Below are 15,987 nucleotides of genomic sequence, written 5' to 3'. Positions count from 1 at the left end.
TAAAGATTTAACAGCTACCTGAGGATGTCGAACCAACAACTCACTGATCCAATATAGGTGATCTTAACTCGGTCGCTCCGAGATCCGTCCAAATTTTTTAACTAATTCGCTCATCTTAATATTACCTATACTGAGCATACATCGTTCCAACCAACAAAGCAAAACATTTGTCGTAATTTTTCCGGAACAAATCTTTCGCTTGGTCTGCAAGACTTTGATCTTTACGGGCCTGATTTTCCAGTATCCTAGTTACCGCTGCATCGGCCTCACGTTTTCTGCGCGCCTCGCTGCGCCCCGCGGGGCAGATCGCGTCCAGCCTGTGTTACGCGAGGCTCTTTGATGTTTTTCTTGAATATTTTTGTCCTGACATGCAAAGCAAGGGACAGGCTAGGTAACATGGGCCAGGCTTAATCTCTAATTGTGAGTAGTTGCTCCGCAGATTTTTCAGTAAGCCTGCTAGATTAGCAGGGAGTTGGGATACGTACGGACTTTTGTAATGGTGATGCAGACGAAGTGGTTCTGCATGTTTAAATAACAATGATGATTACTGCAATATGATCATTCGTGCTTCACGAGTTATAACTCACATCGAAAGAAAATATTATTCATGCTTGTGATTTTAATGTAAAATGATTTATTTTCAATATCTACAGATTATCAAGCATTTGCTTAGCCTGCCAGGAATGCAACCAGAATTTGTGCATCGATCTTTTTCGTCTAGACTCAACAAATAATCTAATTTATTAGGTTAGGATGTATAGGGACTGCGGTTGCGGCCCACTGGGGCTCCTACTGACATACAAATAACTCGGCCAAGCTGCAGGTGATTCCTTCGGATAAAAGTTTTTTTTTTAAGAAATCCTGCAAAGAAAGACTCGGTGCTCACCTTTAAAGGATGTTGGTGCAGCAAGAAAACGAGATACGATGTAAAGAAGCATCTTGTGCATCGTCCTGGGACAGGCATGGCGACTGTTGCGTGTGAATTCGGAGAAAATTACGCGAGGTTGACTGCTTTTTCAATAAAACTCATTGCAATAAAACGAGAACCCTAGGCTCATTTGACTCCATTGTCTTTTACTGCCTGTGTTATTAAAGTTAAACAAATGACGTCACTAAAATTGTAAATTTTGCCGTTGACAATTAAAAGCCTTGATTTTGACAGTCGATAAAGTTAGATTCTCCTGTTGGTCTATATTGATTTCCACGATTTATTTTATTCAAATTAAACGAAGTTGCGAAATTTCAGTTCTGGTAAACGTACAAGATGGCAAAGAGCTGTTGAGCCCATTTTCGAATTTGTAGTAATTGCTATACATCTGCTAGTACAAGGTTGAAACTTACTTAATTTCCACGTTTACAAAGCTTATCTTCGACCACCGAACCAAGGTGTTGGACCAGCAATCAACTTCATTTTCAAGACCGCGACCGACAAATCTAATTTGCACGTCGAGCGCTGTCGACGACCGGTGCTACGTGTTCTTTTTAATCCACATCACAGAAATCGAATCTGCAAAAGATCTGCAGCATAAATTCATTTAGCCGAGCTCGGGAAATTTCTTAGAGTGGAATGGCAGTCGCAACCTTTCCTTTTTTTTGGTGAGGGGGAAAACAATAACTTTACCACTCGCTTGATAGTTCTTATGTTATAAATATCCGGTTTGTTTTAAATTAAAAATTCGAAAAGTGAAAAAAAAATTAAATAGAAATTTAAACTTATATAATTAAAAAATTTAAATTAAGTAGTTTGCAACAAAGAACTTGAATTTATTCATTTGATAGATATACTCTATATTGAAATTATTCCTCATAACCAACCCGAGCCCAGCAACCGTCCGCAGCGAAACGGGAAGCAAGCAAAGGCAGAGAGCGCGGCATGAGCTACACGCAGTCCTGCTATTCCTTGTACATAAAAAGCAACCTAAAAGCTGGAGAACAATAACTGTTACGGTGGAGATCTGCCCTAACAAATTACTGCTCCGGGCTCGCACAGAGCACTCACCGTAATTAATTAGTCAAACGGTCCAATTAATGTGGCGCTGGGTGAAGGAGAGAAGCGGCTGGAATTCCCCCCAAAAAATATATGAAACGAGTCCCGACATTGATTGCGTGGAATGTTCTTCGTTCAAAAGCACATCAAAGTCATGAGATCGCCTTGGATTTAAAAGCAATTCTTCATGCGAGCGCTTCCTTCGACCGGGGCTGGAGGTCTGCAAAACAGAATATTCATGAGATAAGCGAAATGACGTGTTCCTCTGAATTTGTTTTTATGCCTCAGAATATGGAACAAGACCATCAGTTCTAAAATTGTTCAAGTTTATGATGAACGAGCCTAAAACAACATTTTGTAACAAATTTTCGGATTGATATTATTATCGATGAATTTTATTATTTTATTACCGACAGAGCAATTAGGCGAAGCAATCATTTTCACTTGAATTTGTTTGCATTTTTAGAGCTTTACTCGCATTCCCTGTCTACAGAACTGCGTCAGTAAGTGCAAGACTGCAAGCTTCCTCGAGAAAAAAATTTTATTCAATACTTTTCCTTTTTTCAACTAGATTTTGCAGTTATAAAAATAGATTTATTTGGTATTTTGTATCAAAGCCGCTAATCCAGAAACGCGGCATTTCAACAAAAATAGTGTTTTCGTCCGAATCCTGAACTTTGGGTCTCACGAAAATCATCTTGATGCAATAATTGCCAGTTAAAAATGGTAGTCCTGAACCGTGACTAAAAAATTTTCCTGTGACTCAGCCGGAGTCATCCGATCGGAGTCTGGTTAGATTACTATTTAATTCTTACATATTTAGTGAGGGGGAAACTTTCGCAGGACAGGAGGTCAGACTGCAACAAAATTAAAGCACTAGCCTCGATCGCTCGCAAAGTTTAGTTCACCGTAACTAAATTAACCGCAACCATGATCATGATTTCCATGAACGCGTATCACCCGGAAGAACAATGAATGCGTTTTTTCCTGGCGAGCTAGGCATATCATGCAATCCATCTGCAACGAACAGAAAAGAGAGCTCATCTAACATCAAAGCTACACTCAATTTCAGAATTTTTAAAATCTCGGGAAATTCCAGGTTCCTAGAAAGTGCATGCACGCGCGTCACGTAATTGCTATGACGCTAATTTTGTGGTGGAGACGATCAAGGATTTATCCCATGGAAATCCCATCAACTGAGTTACTGAAATTTAGGAGACACGGCGATGATCGGAACGATCATTTAACGCGCTTCTCTTCTATACCTCATTAGGTCAGCACGAAACGCCGGTGCGACGCTAATGCGATTGATGGAAAGACTGAAAGAAAGGCTTCATCAGGACTAATGCGCTGCCGACGAAAGGGGTTATTTGAATGAGCTGATATTTGGATGGAGGTTTTTTTTGTTCGTTATAATTAATTTTTTGCTTCAAAGTCAAATGAAAATGACATAGAAAGAAGCGTTGGAGTCATTAATGAAAAAATGATGACGGATTCTGGTTCCATTCATCCGATTGGATTTCCAATGAGAATTATTCATGCATGGCAGTGAAAGAAGGGGGAATTTGCGAGAGAATGTGTTTTCTGGGGACTTAGACGCAATTAGGAAGACCTTCGGTCAATGAGATTGCTACTAATTATAATAATGCTAATGCTGTAAAAACTGTTACTAGCTTTTGTAGTAGTGTTTAAATAATTGTTTCGAATTCTCGATTAGGGAGATATCAAATTAGTACTTTCTGTGTACCCTTTTACTCGGAGAAACCCATGGAAAATGTAACTTATTTTAAACGGTACAAAATACGTGAACAGTCTTTGGATATCCGAACATAAAACTGCATCTAACCACCACCACATGCACATTTTCCAACAAAGTGACTGGAGTTACTCTATTTAAGGTATACTCGAAACTTAGTTTTGATTTGTCGTCAGCAATTATGTTCTTGCTAAGGTAAGTCACGGAACCGTTCAGACTGCCGGCTTTAATGATATGACCTCTGCGAAGGGGCCACTACACGCAAGGATTGCACCGTAAACTCCAAACGTAGTAGTCCTGGTCCGACTTAAATGACGCTGGGAAACGTGGCGTGTCAAATCGGTTAATCGAACCCCAGCTCTTTTGGATTAAAGTTGTCGTGTGAGTGTCTCGTCATAAGAAAAATAATAGTGAATTTTGGAAGCAGTATTGAAGCATATATAATTTGAACTTGAATTTTGAATATACATAATGAATTTTTGGAAGCGGTATTGAAGTAGTATATATTCGTAGAGCGCTGGAATAATTTTAAATATTCTTGGTTATATAGCTGAAGTAAAATCCAATGATTCTTCGTATCGACATAGAATCTGGGACGCTATCGACACGGTTCGTTCATCACGCACATTTTTTGTTCTTCGCAAACTTTAAAATTTAGCGACCGATACTTTATGACTGGAAACTCGTGCAATAAATCGAGAGCCCGTTCCAGTCTCCACGAAAATGCCATCACTTGTAATTTATTTCAAGTCCCTCAAGGCTCAGTTTTCCGCCCTATTGGAGGTTTATGCATTAAAGTTCTTGACACTTTAAGGTCTAAACCATTGATCTTCCTGACACTGATAAAATGACAGGTAATATTCTTCTGCTGTACTGACCACTAATTAATTTGGGAATAGTAGAATGTGTAATCATCTGCGGAATCATTCCCAAATTTTATATAAGTTACAAAATCTAAATTATCTTCAAAATATGAATTATGCTTAGTTTAAATTCTTGTTGTTATTCAAATTGTTATACATTGTTATTCAAACGAGTGTACAAGCAAATTGATTGTGTTAAGCAAAAACATAAATCGCAGCCCTGAAGCGACAACCTTGAACAATTTTGCAAGTTGTTTCAAGAGTAAACGACCAATGTATAGAACAAATGCAACGTCCTGATGCAATTCTATATAAGTAAACGCTAATGGAAACTGCCGACAATATTCAGCCAGAGTGCCGACAAACGTAAACTCGTTTCATTTTATCACGCAAGCCGTTGTCCCCGATACACGCAGTGTCAAGGGCGGACTAAGCCAGGAGAACAAAATAGTTATTAGCGTAATATTTATTAATATTTTTATAGTTATATTGAGCAAGTCTTTTGTTGAGAACGAGCAATAACTTAATTTAGTTATAAGTAGAAATTGCATATGAATGGTAATTTGGAGCATTAGAGTTTCTCGGCTGAATGTTAGAAACATCGCGGTTATCTTAAAATTATGTGAAAAATCGCACATTTTGGAATTAAATAGACAACATTAATAAGAAACATTGAAATGAATTGAAAATTCCAAACGATGTTACCAAATAAAAAATGCCAAGATGCCGCGTTCATAAAATCTTTGGAGTTTATTGAAGACTGAAGTTTACTTCGGTTCGTGATTCTTCTCGATGATTAAAAAATTGCCTGATGATTCCTCATGTCACTCTTATTTATGTAAAATAATAATTTTCATCTACCTTTTCAAAACGATAACGAATCGGATGATGCATTTTTTTTAATTATGAATAAGAACGAGCGACTTGTCCCCATTTATCTCAGGAAAAATAATATTAATATTATTTTAATATATATCATTATTAATATTTAATTAATATTATTAATAATATTAATAATATTAATAAATCTATAGCCGACGCCCGAGGTCTGCGTGAAGTGCTCCCGCTCAGCACGCCGCCCTCCAGGTCCTTGAGGAGCCTTCAGAACAAGACTCAAGAGCGTCTCTGGAATTTATGAGAACAATACAGCGCCTTAAGTAAAATTTCGTTCATAGTTTAATCTTAATTTTATTTCAAGTTACTTAGAAATCGTCCATTCACTTTTCATGGTTTTATGGTTTCAAAAGAAATATGTCAAAATAGTGAAATTTCGTTTTCTGTTTTCATGGAAGGAAAATTTCATGTCATTGGAATTCCAGATGTGCAGATTATTGTACAGAATTAAAGGTTTCCGTTGACCATCGTCTCACTCATATCTGTGTTAGTCTGTATGCTTAACCATGTTTTTCAAGAAAACTTGTCTGTGTTGACGATACAGTGGATCAATAAACCATAAGGAACAACTATGATGCCCCATGCATCAGATCGCCCAAGTTTAGAGCAAACTTTCCGAGTCAATGGATGGCAGCAGAAGTTCTCGCATGGTCTGTATGAACGAACTGCTTTGCGTATGGCACTCAAACATGAATCACTGGATTACTGCTGCTCCATTTCGTATCAGGGTTGTGAAAAACGACAGCTGCTCTCAGTGGTGAGACGATCAAGGACCACAGCTGGTCTCGTCATTAGCAGGGGAATTAGGTGTTGAGAGCTCAAATTAAAGCTCAGGTACGTTTTTCTGATCCTCATCGAACCCACGCTGAGTTCGGAGCTTCGTACTCGTGCACCGCATGTACACGACCAAGAATGGAACTCATGGAGGGAAGGATTAGCTTAATTAAGTGGACATTATGCGCTGTAAGAAGTAGCTTAGTGCTCTAGACATGACATGATTTGGAGATTTGAATTCAAAACGCACATCTTGCATTGATGAATCGATAGAAGTTCAATGTTAAAGTGTAAAAAATATCTTCTAGTGTTGTCGAGAAATGAGTTAGAAATATTTCTGTTTCGTTCATCATATTTTTATTCCCGAGCACTTTGATCAGAATGGCCGATATCTAATTTTGCTTCTGATTTGCGCGTGAGCTTTGAAGTGAAAGATAAAAGTTTTAGGATCTTCTCTTCAAACGAATATACTTCAATTGTAAGTTATTCGATAGAGTATATAATACGCTAGTTTCCATAGCAAGGTCTTCCGGGTGTGACACAAAACCTTTTACATTTTTTTCACGAATATTTACCTCTATTTTTCTCCACTCAACAATGTTAAAATTACAGATTTTAGCCCATAAAATATAGAACGTTTTTTTTTACACCGGATGATTTTTGTTCCTCTTACAATCAAGTAAGTGCTAGGTCTATTCTCGTGGCTTTCTGCAACACAAAGGTCGATTGTCGGTAGCTCTCGGCCCTGTAGAAACGGACGGCTCACAGCGAATAAACGTGGAGTGCAGAAAGGCTTTGATTGAGGCAGCCTAGCTTATTCAGGAGAATGTAAGTAAATAAGAACCTAGAAATATTGAAAAACAAGGAAATTCCAAGCGATGAGAGCACTACTCGTATTTATAACACGAAAGGCGCTCCTTGAAAGATGAATACCGCTATTGTAGAAACAAAGAAAAAAACGCTAACTGAATGCTAGGTCAATAGCCTTTCATAATTCCTGCTTCTCATGAACTAACAAAGTTGCAACTAATGTCATTGTGAACTAACAAACAATGTTGCAACTAAAGTGAATACGGAACGCTAATAACCGCTCATGAAAAATACACATGCCTAAAAGTGCACACAAATCACAAAAGATCGCCCGAAGCTGCAAGGGACTTGCCACTTTCGGAAGCCACAGAAGAGCTTCCCCTTGCTTCTTCAAGAGGATTTTATTCTCGTCTTCTACGCCGCATCTTTCCGGTGCCGCAGCCCTCGCTCGCCTCCTGCTTCTCGGCGGCTGTGTCGAGGAGCTGGGAAACGCACTAGATTAAATATCTATATTTCCTATTAAAATTGCAGAATTGGTTCTTGTATTCGTTTCTTGAGAAGTCTCGTCGATGGAATAATTTAGCAAAAATATTTTGATTTTTAAACCAAAATATTGATGGTTCTCATGTTTTGATAATCGACTGCGTTCGATAAATATTTGGTTTACTGCCTGTTGGGATATAGACCTGAATAGCATTGACGAATGTTATTGGATGTGTGGACAAAGAATTTATGCTACCATAATTGCATAATAAAACCTACCGGCGCTTTTCCTCAGTGGAACGTAAGTGTCCGGACCTGACTCAGGCAGTGTCGACGGCTCTGGAATTGAACAAGATGGGAGATCCATCCATGCCTTCCCTGCCTCCGGCGAACTTTTTTTGCTGATTAAGGGAACTAAACTTGCCTTGTTTCCTCAGGAAGCGAGCGCCCCTCAGCCCATCCCTGAAGAACGTAATCGAAGGGAAATTTTGCTCGGAGGTGTCGGAGGAAAAGACGTTCCCTTCGCCACCACGCGTGGAACATGCGTGCTAGCATGAATTATTAAGGTTCAATGAAACATTCATTTTCTTACATTAAATGAAAATTGTAAATACTTCTATGTCTTTTGAATCGCAGTGAAAAATTTTATGCTTATTCTACCGAAGGCTTTACGAACAAATGTTGATTATCCTCAATATATCATTATATTAATATATTATATATTAATATATTGATATTCTTCACTGCTCGGTATGAAATTTGCGGTAGCATAGAAATACGAGACCGCAGGAAATGGCAACCAACCTCACCACTCACTGAAGAAAATGGACCACAATATATTAATATATATTATATTAATATATTAATATATCAATATATATATCAGCCTCAATATATCAAGTAACAATGAAACAATGAGAACTACTCAGACAAAATGTTTCGGTTGCATCCATGCATGGTTTTGAATTATCGTCAGCGCTGCCGCAAAAATCCATGGATCGTTATTAAAATTCGATTGGTGAGAAAAAATCAGTACATTGTAGAAATTTCGGATGTTTTTTTCTGAAGAGGCTTCTCATTTTCACGTCACTAAATTGGAATACATTGAAAAATAATGGTTCAATGAAGAAGAGCTTTAATTATTGCCAAAAAATTCCCTTGAAAATCGTCAGACAAAAACTGAAAATATCCATATGTTGCATGCTATTATATACATGAATATTCGGCATATTCCCGATCATTCCTAGCTCTCACGATTCGATTGTTATGAGATATTACGATAGAATAAACTGTTTAAAATTAATGCGCTGTAAAGATGTAATGGGGAAAAATGCCAATAGCCAACAGTCGTAAACTTAATTTAGTTTATTTCTGCTTCATTTCAATTAAAGATTTCACAATTTAACGCTTTTGCTATAATTAATTTGATAGAGAACACCGACAGGAGCGAAAAAACCAGTGCTGTGTAAATTTAACTAATGCATATTCCCATAAAGAAAATGTGCTGAGATTCGATCTTTTAATCTCTTAAGAAAACACTAAGCTATTTAATAATTATTAAATTATTACATTAAAAATTATTATTATTATTATTTTATTTTTATTAAAATTATTATTTTTATTTTAATTATTAAAATTTAATAAACTTAAACCTAAAATAATTATATTATTATTTAGCCCCGGGTCCTCATTTGAAAGTCTTTAGGCTGAGCACCAAATCCAAACATCTTTCGTGAAGCTTACAGCGCTCTGTACTCAGGAGTAGGCTTTTAATTGAAACAATTCTCGACGTGCGCCTCAGGAGGCCCTGTGGTGTACTTCATGAGGCCACATCACGCGCTCTAGCCTCAATATCCCAGAGTTAATCTCAACTGACACGTCGGCTGTGAGCTTCCGGCGATTAACCAATTACGTCTTTATGAAACTACAGGTTTTTCGTGGAGATTTTAATGTCATTTATATCTCATTTCCTTGGGGGCTAGTTGCAAGCCTCCGGTGTCAATTCAGGGTACGTACGGTCAAATGTCAACGCCTTATTTGCTACAAAAATATTTGTTCGTAGCATGGAACTTCAATTCGGGGCATAGGTTGTGCTACGAGCTCCTGTTTGGCGTACTGAATGGTCTTCTTGAGATGCAAATGGTGAAAATTTAAATGAATTTCAACAAGAATTAGATTTCATGGAGGACTTAAGTATATTTAATCATGTCGAGGCACGCTATTCATGAAATTAAATTTCAGTATGTGCTGCAACGTCAAAGTACATCATGAGACCAAATCCATTAATCGAATTCATTCGATAGAAAAATTGTCCCAAATCCAATCAAGCTGGGACAGAGGGAAAATGTAAGCCAATGTTGTGTGTGCAGAATCATTTGTTTATCGTGAAAATTCACTGATGCTTTCAGGCAACCTACATGAATGGAAATCAAATACTGTGCCAGAAATCAAATGATGGAGTGGAAATACAGTTTTGTAATGGAAATAAAGTTATATAATGGAAATATAATGCTGTGCTAGAAATGAAATGATGGAGTGGAAATACAATTTTGTAATGGAAATAAAGTTATATAATGGAAATATAATGTTGTGATGAAAATACAATTTTGTAATGGAAATTATATATAAAGAAAATGTAATGTTGCAACGAAAATGTAATGTTGTAACCTTTGCCACTAGGAGCGTGAGACTTTTTCCGAGTTGTTGAGTATCTCGTTTTCGTCTCTACATTAATCATATGCAACATTTTCACAAAATAATTTGTTCCTGAAACTTATAAGCGGACTTGAATTGACGTGCACAATATATGCCTGTTAGAGTACTTCAGGTCGCCTCGTAATTGGGACCTTAGCATTTTTATTTCGTAATTTTCACTTCGTAATCATGACTTTGTACTGCGGACCTTTTAATGCGATCGTTTTCATGCGGAACTTTTAATTCGGACCTTTTAATGCGAAACTTTTAATATGGACCTTGTAATGCGGAACTTTTAATTCGGACCTTCTAATTCGGACCTTTTAATGCGGAATTTTTAATTCTGTCCTAATTCGGACCGTTTAATTCGGACCTTTTAATGCGGAACTTTTAATGCGGACCTTGTAGTGCGGACATTATACTCTGTCGTTGTCGTGATTCGTTCGAATACACGAACTTTGGCTGCCAATATAGTACGAAGACTGAATAATCCATGTCGAACTCGGTTGCAAGCATCGATCGCGCATTGCTTGCGTACATGACCACCGCCCAGTCCTCACCACCTGATCTTTTATTTACTACATAAGTTCTTACACGCACGCATCCACTGACCTATGGCATATCTGCGTTTACTGAAACCCGTGCTTGAGCTTGCATTGATTATTATATAATAATAATAATAATAGCAGTTTCAGCGTTATTAGGCCGTGGGCCTGTCGCCGATTCTTAACATCGCTCGCAGAACATTCACAGCATTTTGCGGTCTCGAACTCGCAACTCACTGCTACAATTCTGCTGTGCTTAACCGCCCGGCCTCCTTGCCGATTCTGACCAGAAACTGGCGCACAGAGCTGGGATTGAACCCGCGCCTCTCTGCGCCAATCTTGGTACTCTGAACTTTAACCACTGGGCCACCCTGAAGACCTTATTGAAGATCTTTTATGTTCCATGCGATCCAATCTGATCTTTCGGTCGTGCATTTTTTTCCATTTGGTGAATCATTAGTCAGGATCATCAAAATAATGCGAGCGACCGGAGTGAGACTCGAAACCCACGAGAAAAAATACTCATTAATTTCCAGTCCTCGTCATCAAACCTACTAGCTTCGTAAAATTTCATTTAATGCCTCAAATTTCGTGCAGAAATGCTGAGCGTCAAATTCTAATCCTAACGACGAATTTGAACAAAAAACAAACAATTTATCCGAAAGACTCTGTGATTACATCGTTTGCGACTCGTAATAGTTGTAATGACAATGTAAATAGTCGTAATTATTATACAGACTGAATAATACGCTTCCTACCAGTCACCTAATGTGGTATAGTTTTTCTTCACTGTTACTATGCAACATTGCTTCCTCATGTGTCTAACAGAATGGACCTATTTTTTTAAATTCCTGATGTTGCAGCTCGAAACGATAGTCTACCGTTTGTTATGCCAGTAACCTGGTAATATATTTCCTCAGCTATCGAATTTTCAGATATTGTTTTTCTCATCAAGGGAGCCGAAGCGTCTCATTCTTCTTGCGTGGGGATATTTTCTTGCACAGCCTCCGTGGAATATTAGGTTTCGCGCCCAGGATGATACATCCTCTACCTGTCACAATGAGGGCATCGCTTTTATTGCCTGTCGTGTAGGCCACTGCCATGCTTACGTTTTGGTCGGTTGCAGGATGGCTGGTAAGACGTACAATCATCGCTACCGCGGCCTCTGGAACGCGCCTCCCCGGTGCCGGTGTAATGGCTACTGCCCACTTTTCACGTGAGTAACTTAAGTGCTAAAAATTAATCTTATGCTCCCTCGTCTCGCATCAACCTTTATCTAAATTCTGACATATAATTTAAATCAATATAAAGCATACAAATATTGATTATTATTCCAGGATATAACCATAGAGTACGTACAGTATGTGTCCGCATTTATATAGTTATTATAAACCTTTTATCTCGCAAACAACCTTATCGAAGTATTTAGTCTTTTACCATTCAGTTGAAAAAAGGATCATTGCAGTTAAAAATTGAATAAAATTCGAGGAAATTCAAGTTTACTCATCAGTGAGTGGAATGTATTGCGTCACATCGCGACTCAAGTCGAGGCAGCATAAAGCTACCGTTCACAGCGTCAGCGCTCGAGTAGTGATTGATGAAACACAAGGCCTGACAATAAGCGTTTTCATGCCGAATGCTTGCAATATATTTCTCCTTATAATTAATGCTGAACAGGACTTCGGTATGGCCAAAAGCATGGATCTTTTTTTGCGTGTATCCCTTTGTGTATTTTTTTTAGCGAGCTCAGGAGTTCAATATTGCTGACTCGAATAACTGCGATGTCATATCTCGATGATGGCAGGGTTTTTTTTAATATATACAACCCGAATAACTACACTTTCATATCTTGCAAAGGGAGACTTTCTGAATACATGTGCCTGTAATGTCGGAAGCACTGCCGAAAATAAGAAAATTGCTTCAGAATTTACGGATATTAATTCCACGCTGCGCGTCTAAATATTCGAAAAACGAAAAAATCAACAAGTAGCTTTCAGGCAGTGGTGCACAAATCCTAGGGCGGCTAGATTGGGTTAGCTGATAGTGCATGAGAGAATCTCATGCCTGTCTGGGTGGAGTTCCCAACAGACAACGCCGAACTAATTCTATGGAAGGGTAAAAATAACTAGCAGATAACGCTGAGCTATAGCTTTGAAAATAATGAAACACTCTTGAAAAAAATCAATTAACATAACACATCATATTGATCTCGGCGCTGAAGTGGCCTGTCGCCGATTCTTTTCCTTTTCGTGCCTTGTCCGCAGAAGATCTAATAGCGTGTCATTTGACCTGTTCAGTTCATGACAGACGATAGTTTGAAATAGCTACTCGACTTCAGCCGGGTTCGATATGGCGCTAGGCATTTCAGGTCTAAACATATATTTTTCCATAGCATAGCCTGAAAATTTTATAAGGCAGGATCCATGGAATGAATGCGTTTTGCCCTCAGGTTCGCAGGAGGAGTGGCGTTCATCACTGTGGGCTCCGTGCTGCTCTGTGTCATCACACGTAACCCTGTTAACGGCCGCCACAAACTACACACGCCACCCTTGGCTGTCGCGTTCACATTCGTCGTCTTGGGTACGGTGCTTGTCTTGACGAGCGTCATTTATTGCTTGAGGTAAGTGCATTTAGTTGTTGTAATTGCCCATCCTGGTAGTGGCGACTAGGTAAGGGAGGGGGTGATAGGTCAGTTTTTCCGGGCACTTTCATGCCGCTGGTAGTTCCACGACCATCATTGGCTCGTTGACCCGCCAGAACCATTTTATTGTATTACAAAACACCCTGGACAAGCCAGGTACTCATTTATCAACCAGAGTTGGATGAATGGCTGAGTTGACCATGAGCTGAGCTTCTCGCAAGAACTTGTCCTCAGTGGGACTCGAATCCGAGAGCTGGGTGCGAGAGACGGAGTCTCTCACCACTGCACCACCGCAGCTGGATTTAGTGCATGGGTTCGCCGTATCGTAGATTGCTTCTGAACTAGAATTAATCGCATTTTAGTAAATTCTAAAATTTAATAGGATATCAAATCCCAAATTTAGGGGTGTGAATTATTTTGCTTATTTTAAAGAAAGAAGTGTAGTGACTTTAGCACTCCTTTTGAAAACAAGCTGGTAATTTTGGAGTGTTGGTAATTTTTACCTGTAACTGAATCCACCGTTCATATTCAGTGTAATAATCAAAGATCGCATTCTTGGTTTTGGATGTACCGCTATCACCCTTTTTCCAGACCAAGACGAGAATGTTTTTGGACTAATTCCGCATAATCTTGATGAAACAAGACGGTGCAATTTTCCGACTGGCGGGTTATTTCGCAATTTTCTGTCAAGCCAGCGTTTTCAGTTACCGAACATGAGCGAGTTTCCTTTCCTTGGCTTCAAAGCACAAAAAACACATTTAATTGAACTATCACTATTGGATTAAGATTTACTATATGGATGTCGCGACGCAAATCCATGAGATAAACTCTGTTAAATTTTTGAAGCTTCCACCAGTCATCTCGACGATGATTGGGTGCGAAGTCAATTAGCTAGAAATAGTTCTAGTGTTGCGCTGTTCTATGATTCCTGTAAAAGAAGTGCGTTCAATAAGTTATTTAGTTTAGTGGCCACATGTTTACTAGCGCTTCAGCTCTTTAGCGGTCTCGCACCGAAAGGCAAGATGAACTGTGTCATTAAAACTGGAAAATGATACTAAATTAATTTTCACCGCACTTAATAATAATAAAAAATTCATGTTTGAATTTAATTCAAAGTTCTCATTCATTATGCAGAATTGGCTGGGAAGAATACATGCGGAACGAAGACGAGTTGGAGAAGCTTTGTCCAGATCCCGCTTGTGAAGAGTCCTTTGATGAGGAACGTCATCGCAGTTCGCTGCCGCGCATGATGTCACATTCGTCGTGGGTGGAAAAGACCTATTATGATGCCGAGCCCCCAAATTACACAGAGTGCAATTCCGACCAATATTCTGGACGCCAAATAAGTCTGTGCCGAAGTAGTGATTGTAGAAACCGTCCATATTTCCCACGTGAAGATATCGTTAACAATTGTTATGCAGAGGTAGGTCAAAATAACAGGCCAGAGGGTAACAATTTCACGTCGTATGAAATGAAGGAACATCTACAGAATAATGTGATAAATAGCGAGGTCATTAAGGCATCAAATCAAGTTGACCAAAACTCGGGCAAAAGCGTCCACATTGACAGCTTAAATGGAGATCTAACGAATGAACACCAAACCGGAAAAAAGGAGAGATCTTTCCATATAGCAAAAAATATTAATCTAAATAACCTCGGTAATAGAAGTTCCAATTTCCAATCGTTCAAGATTCTGTACAAAATGCCCATTGCATCCGAGTTGAGCATTAAATCAACTACTCAAAAATCTCCAGTCCATAACAGTGAAAAAAGCATTGGGGAGTTTATAACATTCAGCGAGGAAGAGGAACTCAAATTCTATCCAAATACATGCCCGCCGAAAGATGTAAACGGAACATGCCACGCAGGCAATGGCTGCTCGAGGGTTTACAGTGAGAAATATTGCCAGAGACCGGCAGGAGAAACTTCGCATCTTCGACCTTACACTGAGTTAACTCATCCTTTAACACTTGTCAGTTCTAATCGCTGTACGTGTTCCACCTTTGTAGGCACGAACCTTGCAAAAGGATTGAGCAGCGCAACGGCTGTCCAGTTAAACAAGCCAGGTTACAAAAGTATAGCCAGAAATTGTAGTGGTCCATCAACACCAAAAATGCCGAGGATCTGTACACGGAGTTCGTTTGAACCTTTAAAGACGCTCAACTCCTTCGTTATCTCCAGCGACAACGAGTGCAGTGTTATCCTGACTTCTAATGCTCGAGACAATCAAATATGAGGATTAAGGGAAATTATATAAACTTATTGTATTTAGTGATTTTCCATGGAATGATTCTGCCAAGTAAGAATTCTGTAAGACGATACAGCTTCAATGACAATCAAATTTGTGCTTCCAGACTGTATTATTATGCTCTATATCATCGTCTAAAAAATTCGTTAGACATTTCTACGAAAATTTTTTAAGCGAATGGAGAGTACAGAATATAACATTGTAAGAGTTTGTTTCTGCACATTATGGTTACAAAATAATTGACTCTTTCCTATTATATTCTTCGAATGTACCCCCAAAGTGGTGTTCTTTT

At 38.7% G+C, this 15,987-nt stretch overlaps 1 protein-coding gene across 1 annotated transcript; it reads left to right on the top strand.

Annotated features, from left to right (window-relative positions):
• Positions 1–11,933: 11,933 nt before the first annotated feature.
• On the top strand, positions 11,934–15,967 carry LOC108666424. Its single transcript, XM_018153299.2, has 3 exons — positions 11,934–12,022; positions 13,256–13,426; positions 14,582–15,967. Exons 1-3 carry the CDS (start codon positions 11,934–11,936, stop codon positions 15,681–15,683), a joined length of 1,362 nt encoding a protein of 453 aa, XP_018008788.1. The 3' UTR covers positions 15,684–15,967.
• The last annotated feature ends 20 nt before the right edge of the window (positions 15,968–15,987 follow it).

Source organism: Hyalella azteca, unplaced genomic scaffold, assembly GCF_000764305.2.
Source record: "Hyalella azteca isolate HAZT.00-mixed unplaced genomic scaffold, Hazt_2.0.2 contig16599, whole genome shotgun sequence".
NCBI lineage: Eukaryota > Metazoa > Arthropoda > Malacostraca > Amphipoda > Hyalellidae > Hyalella > Hyalella azteca.
The sequence above is the reverse complement of the archived record's forward strand: the minus strand, read 5'-3'. Positions and strand labels throughout refer to the sequence as shown.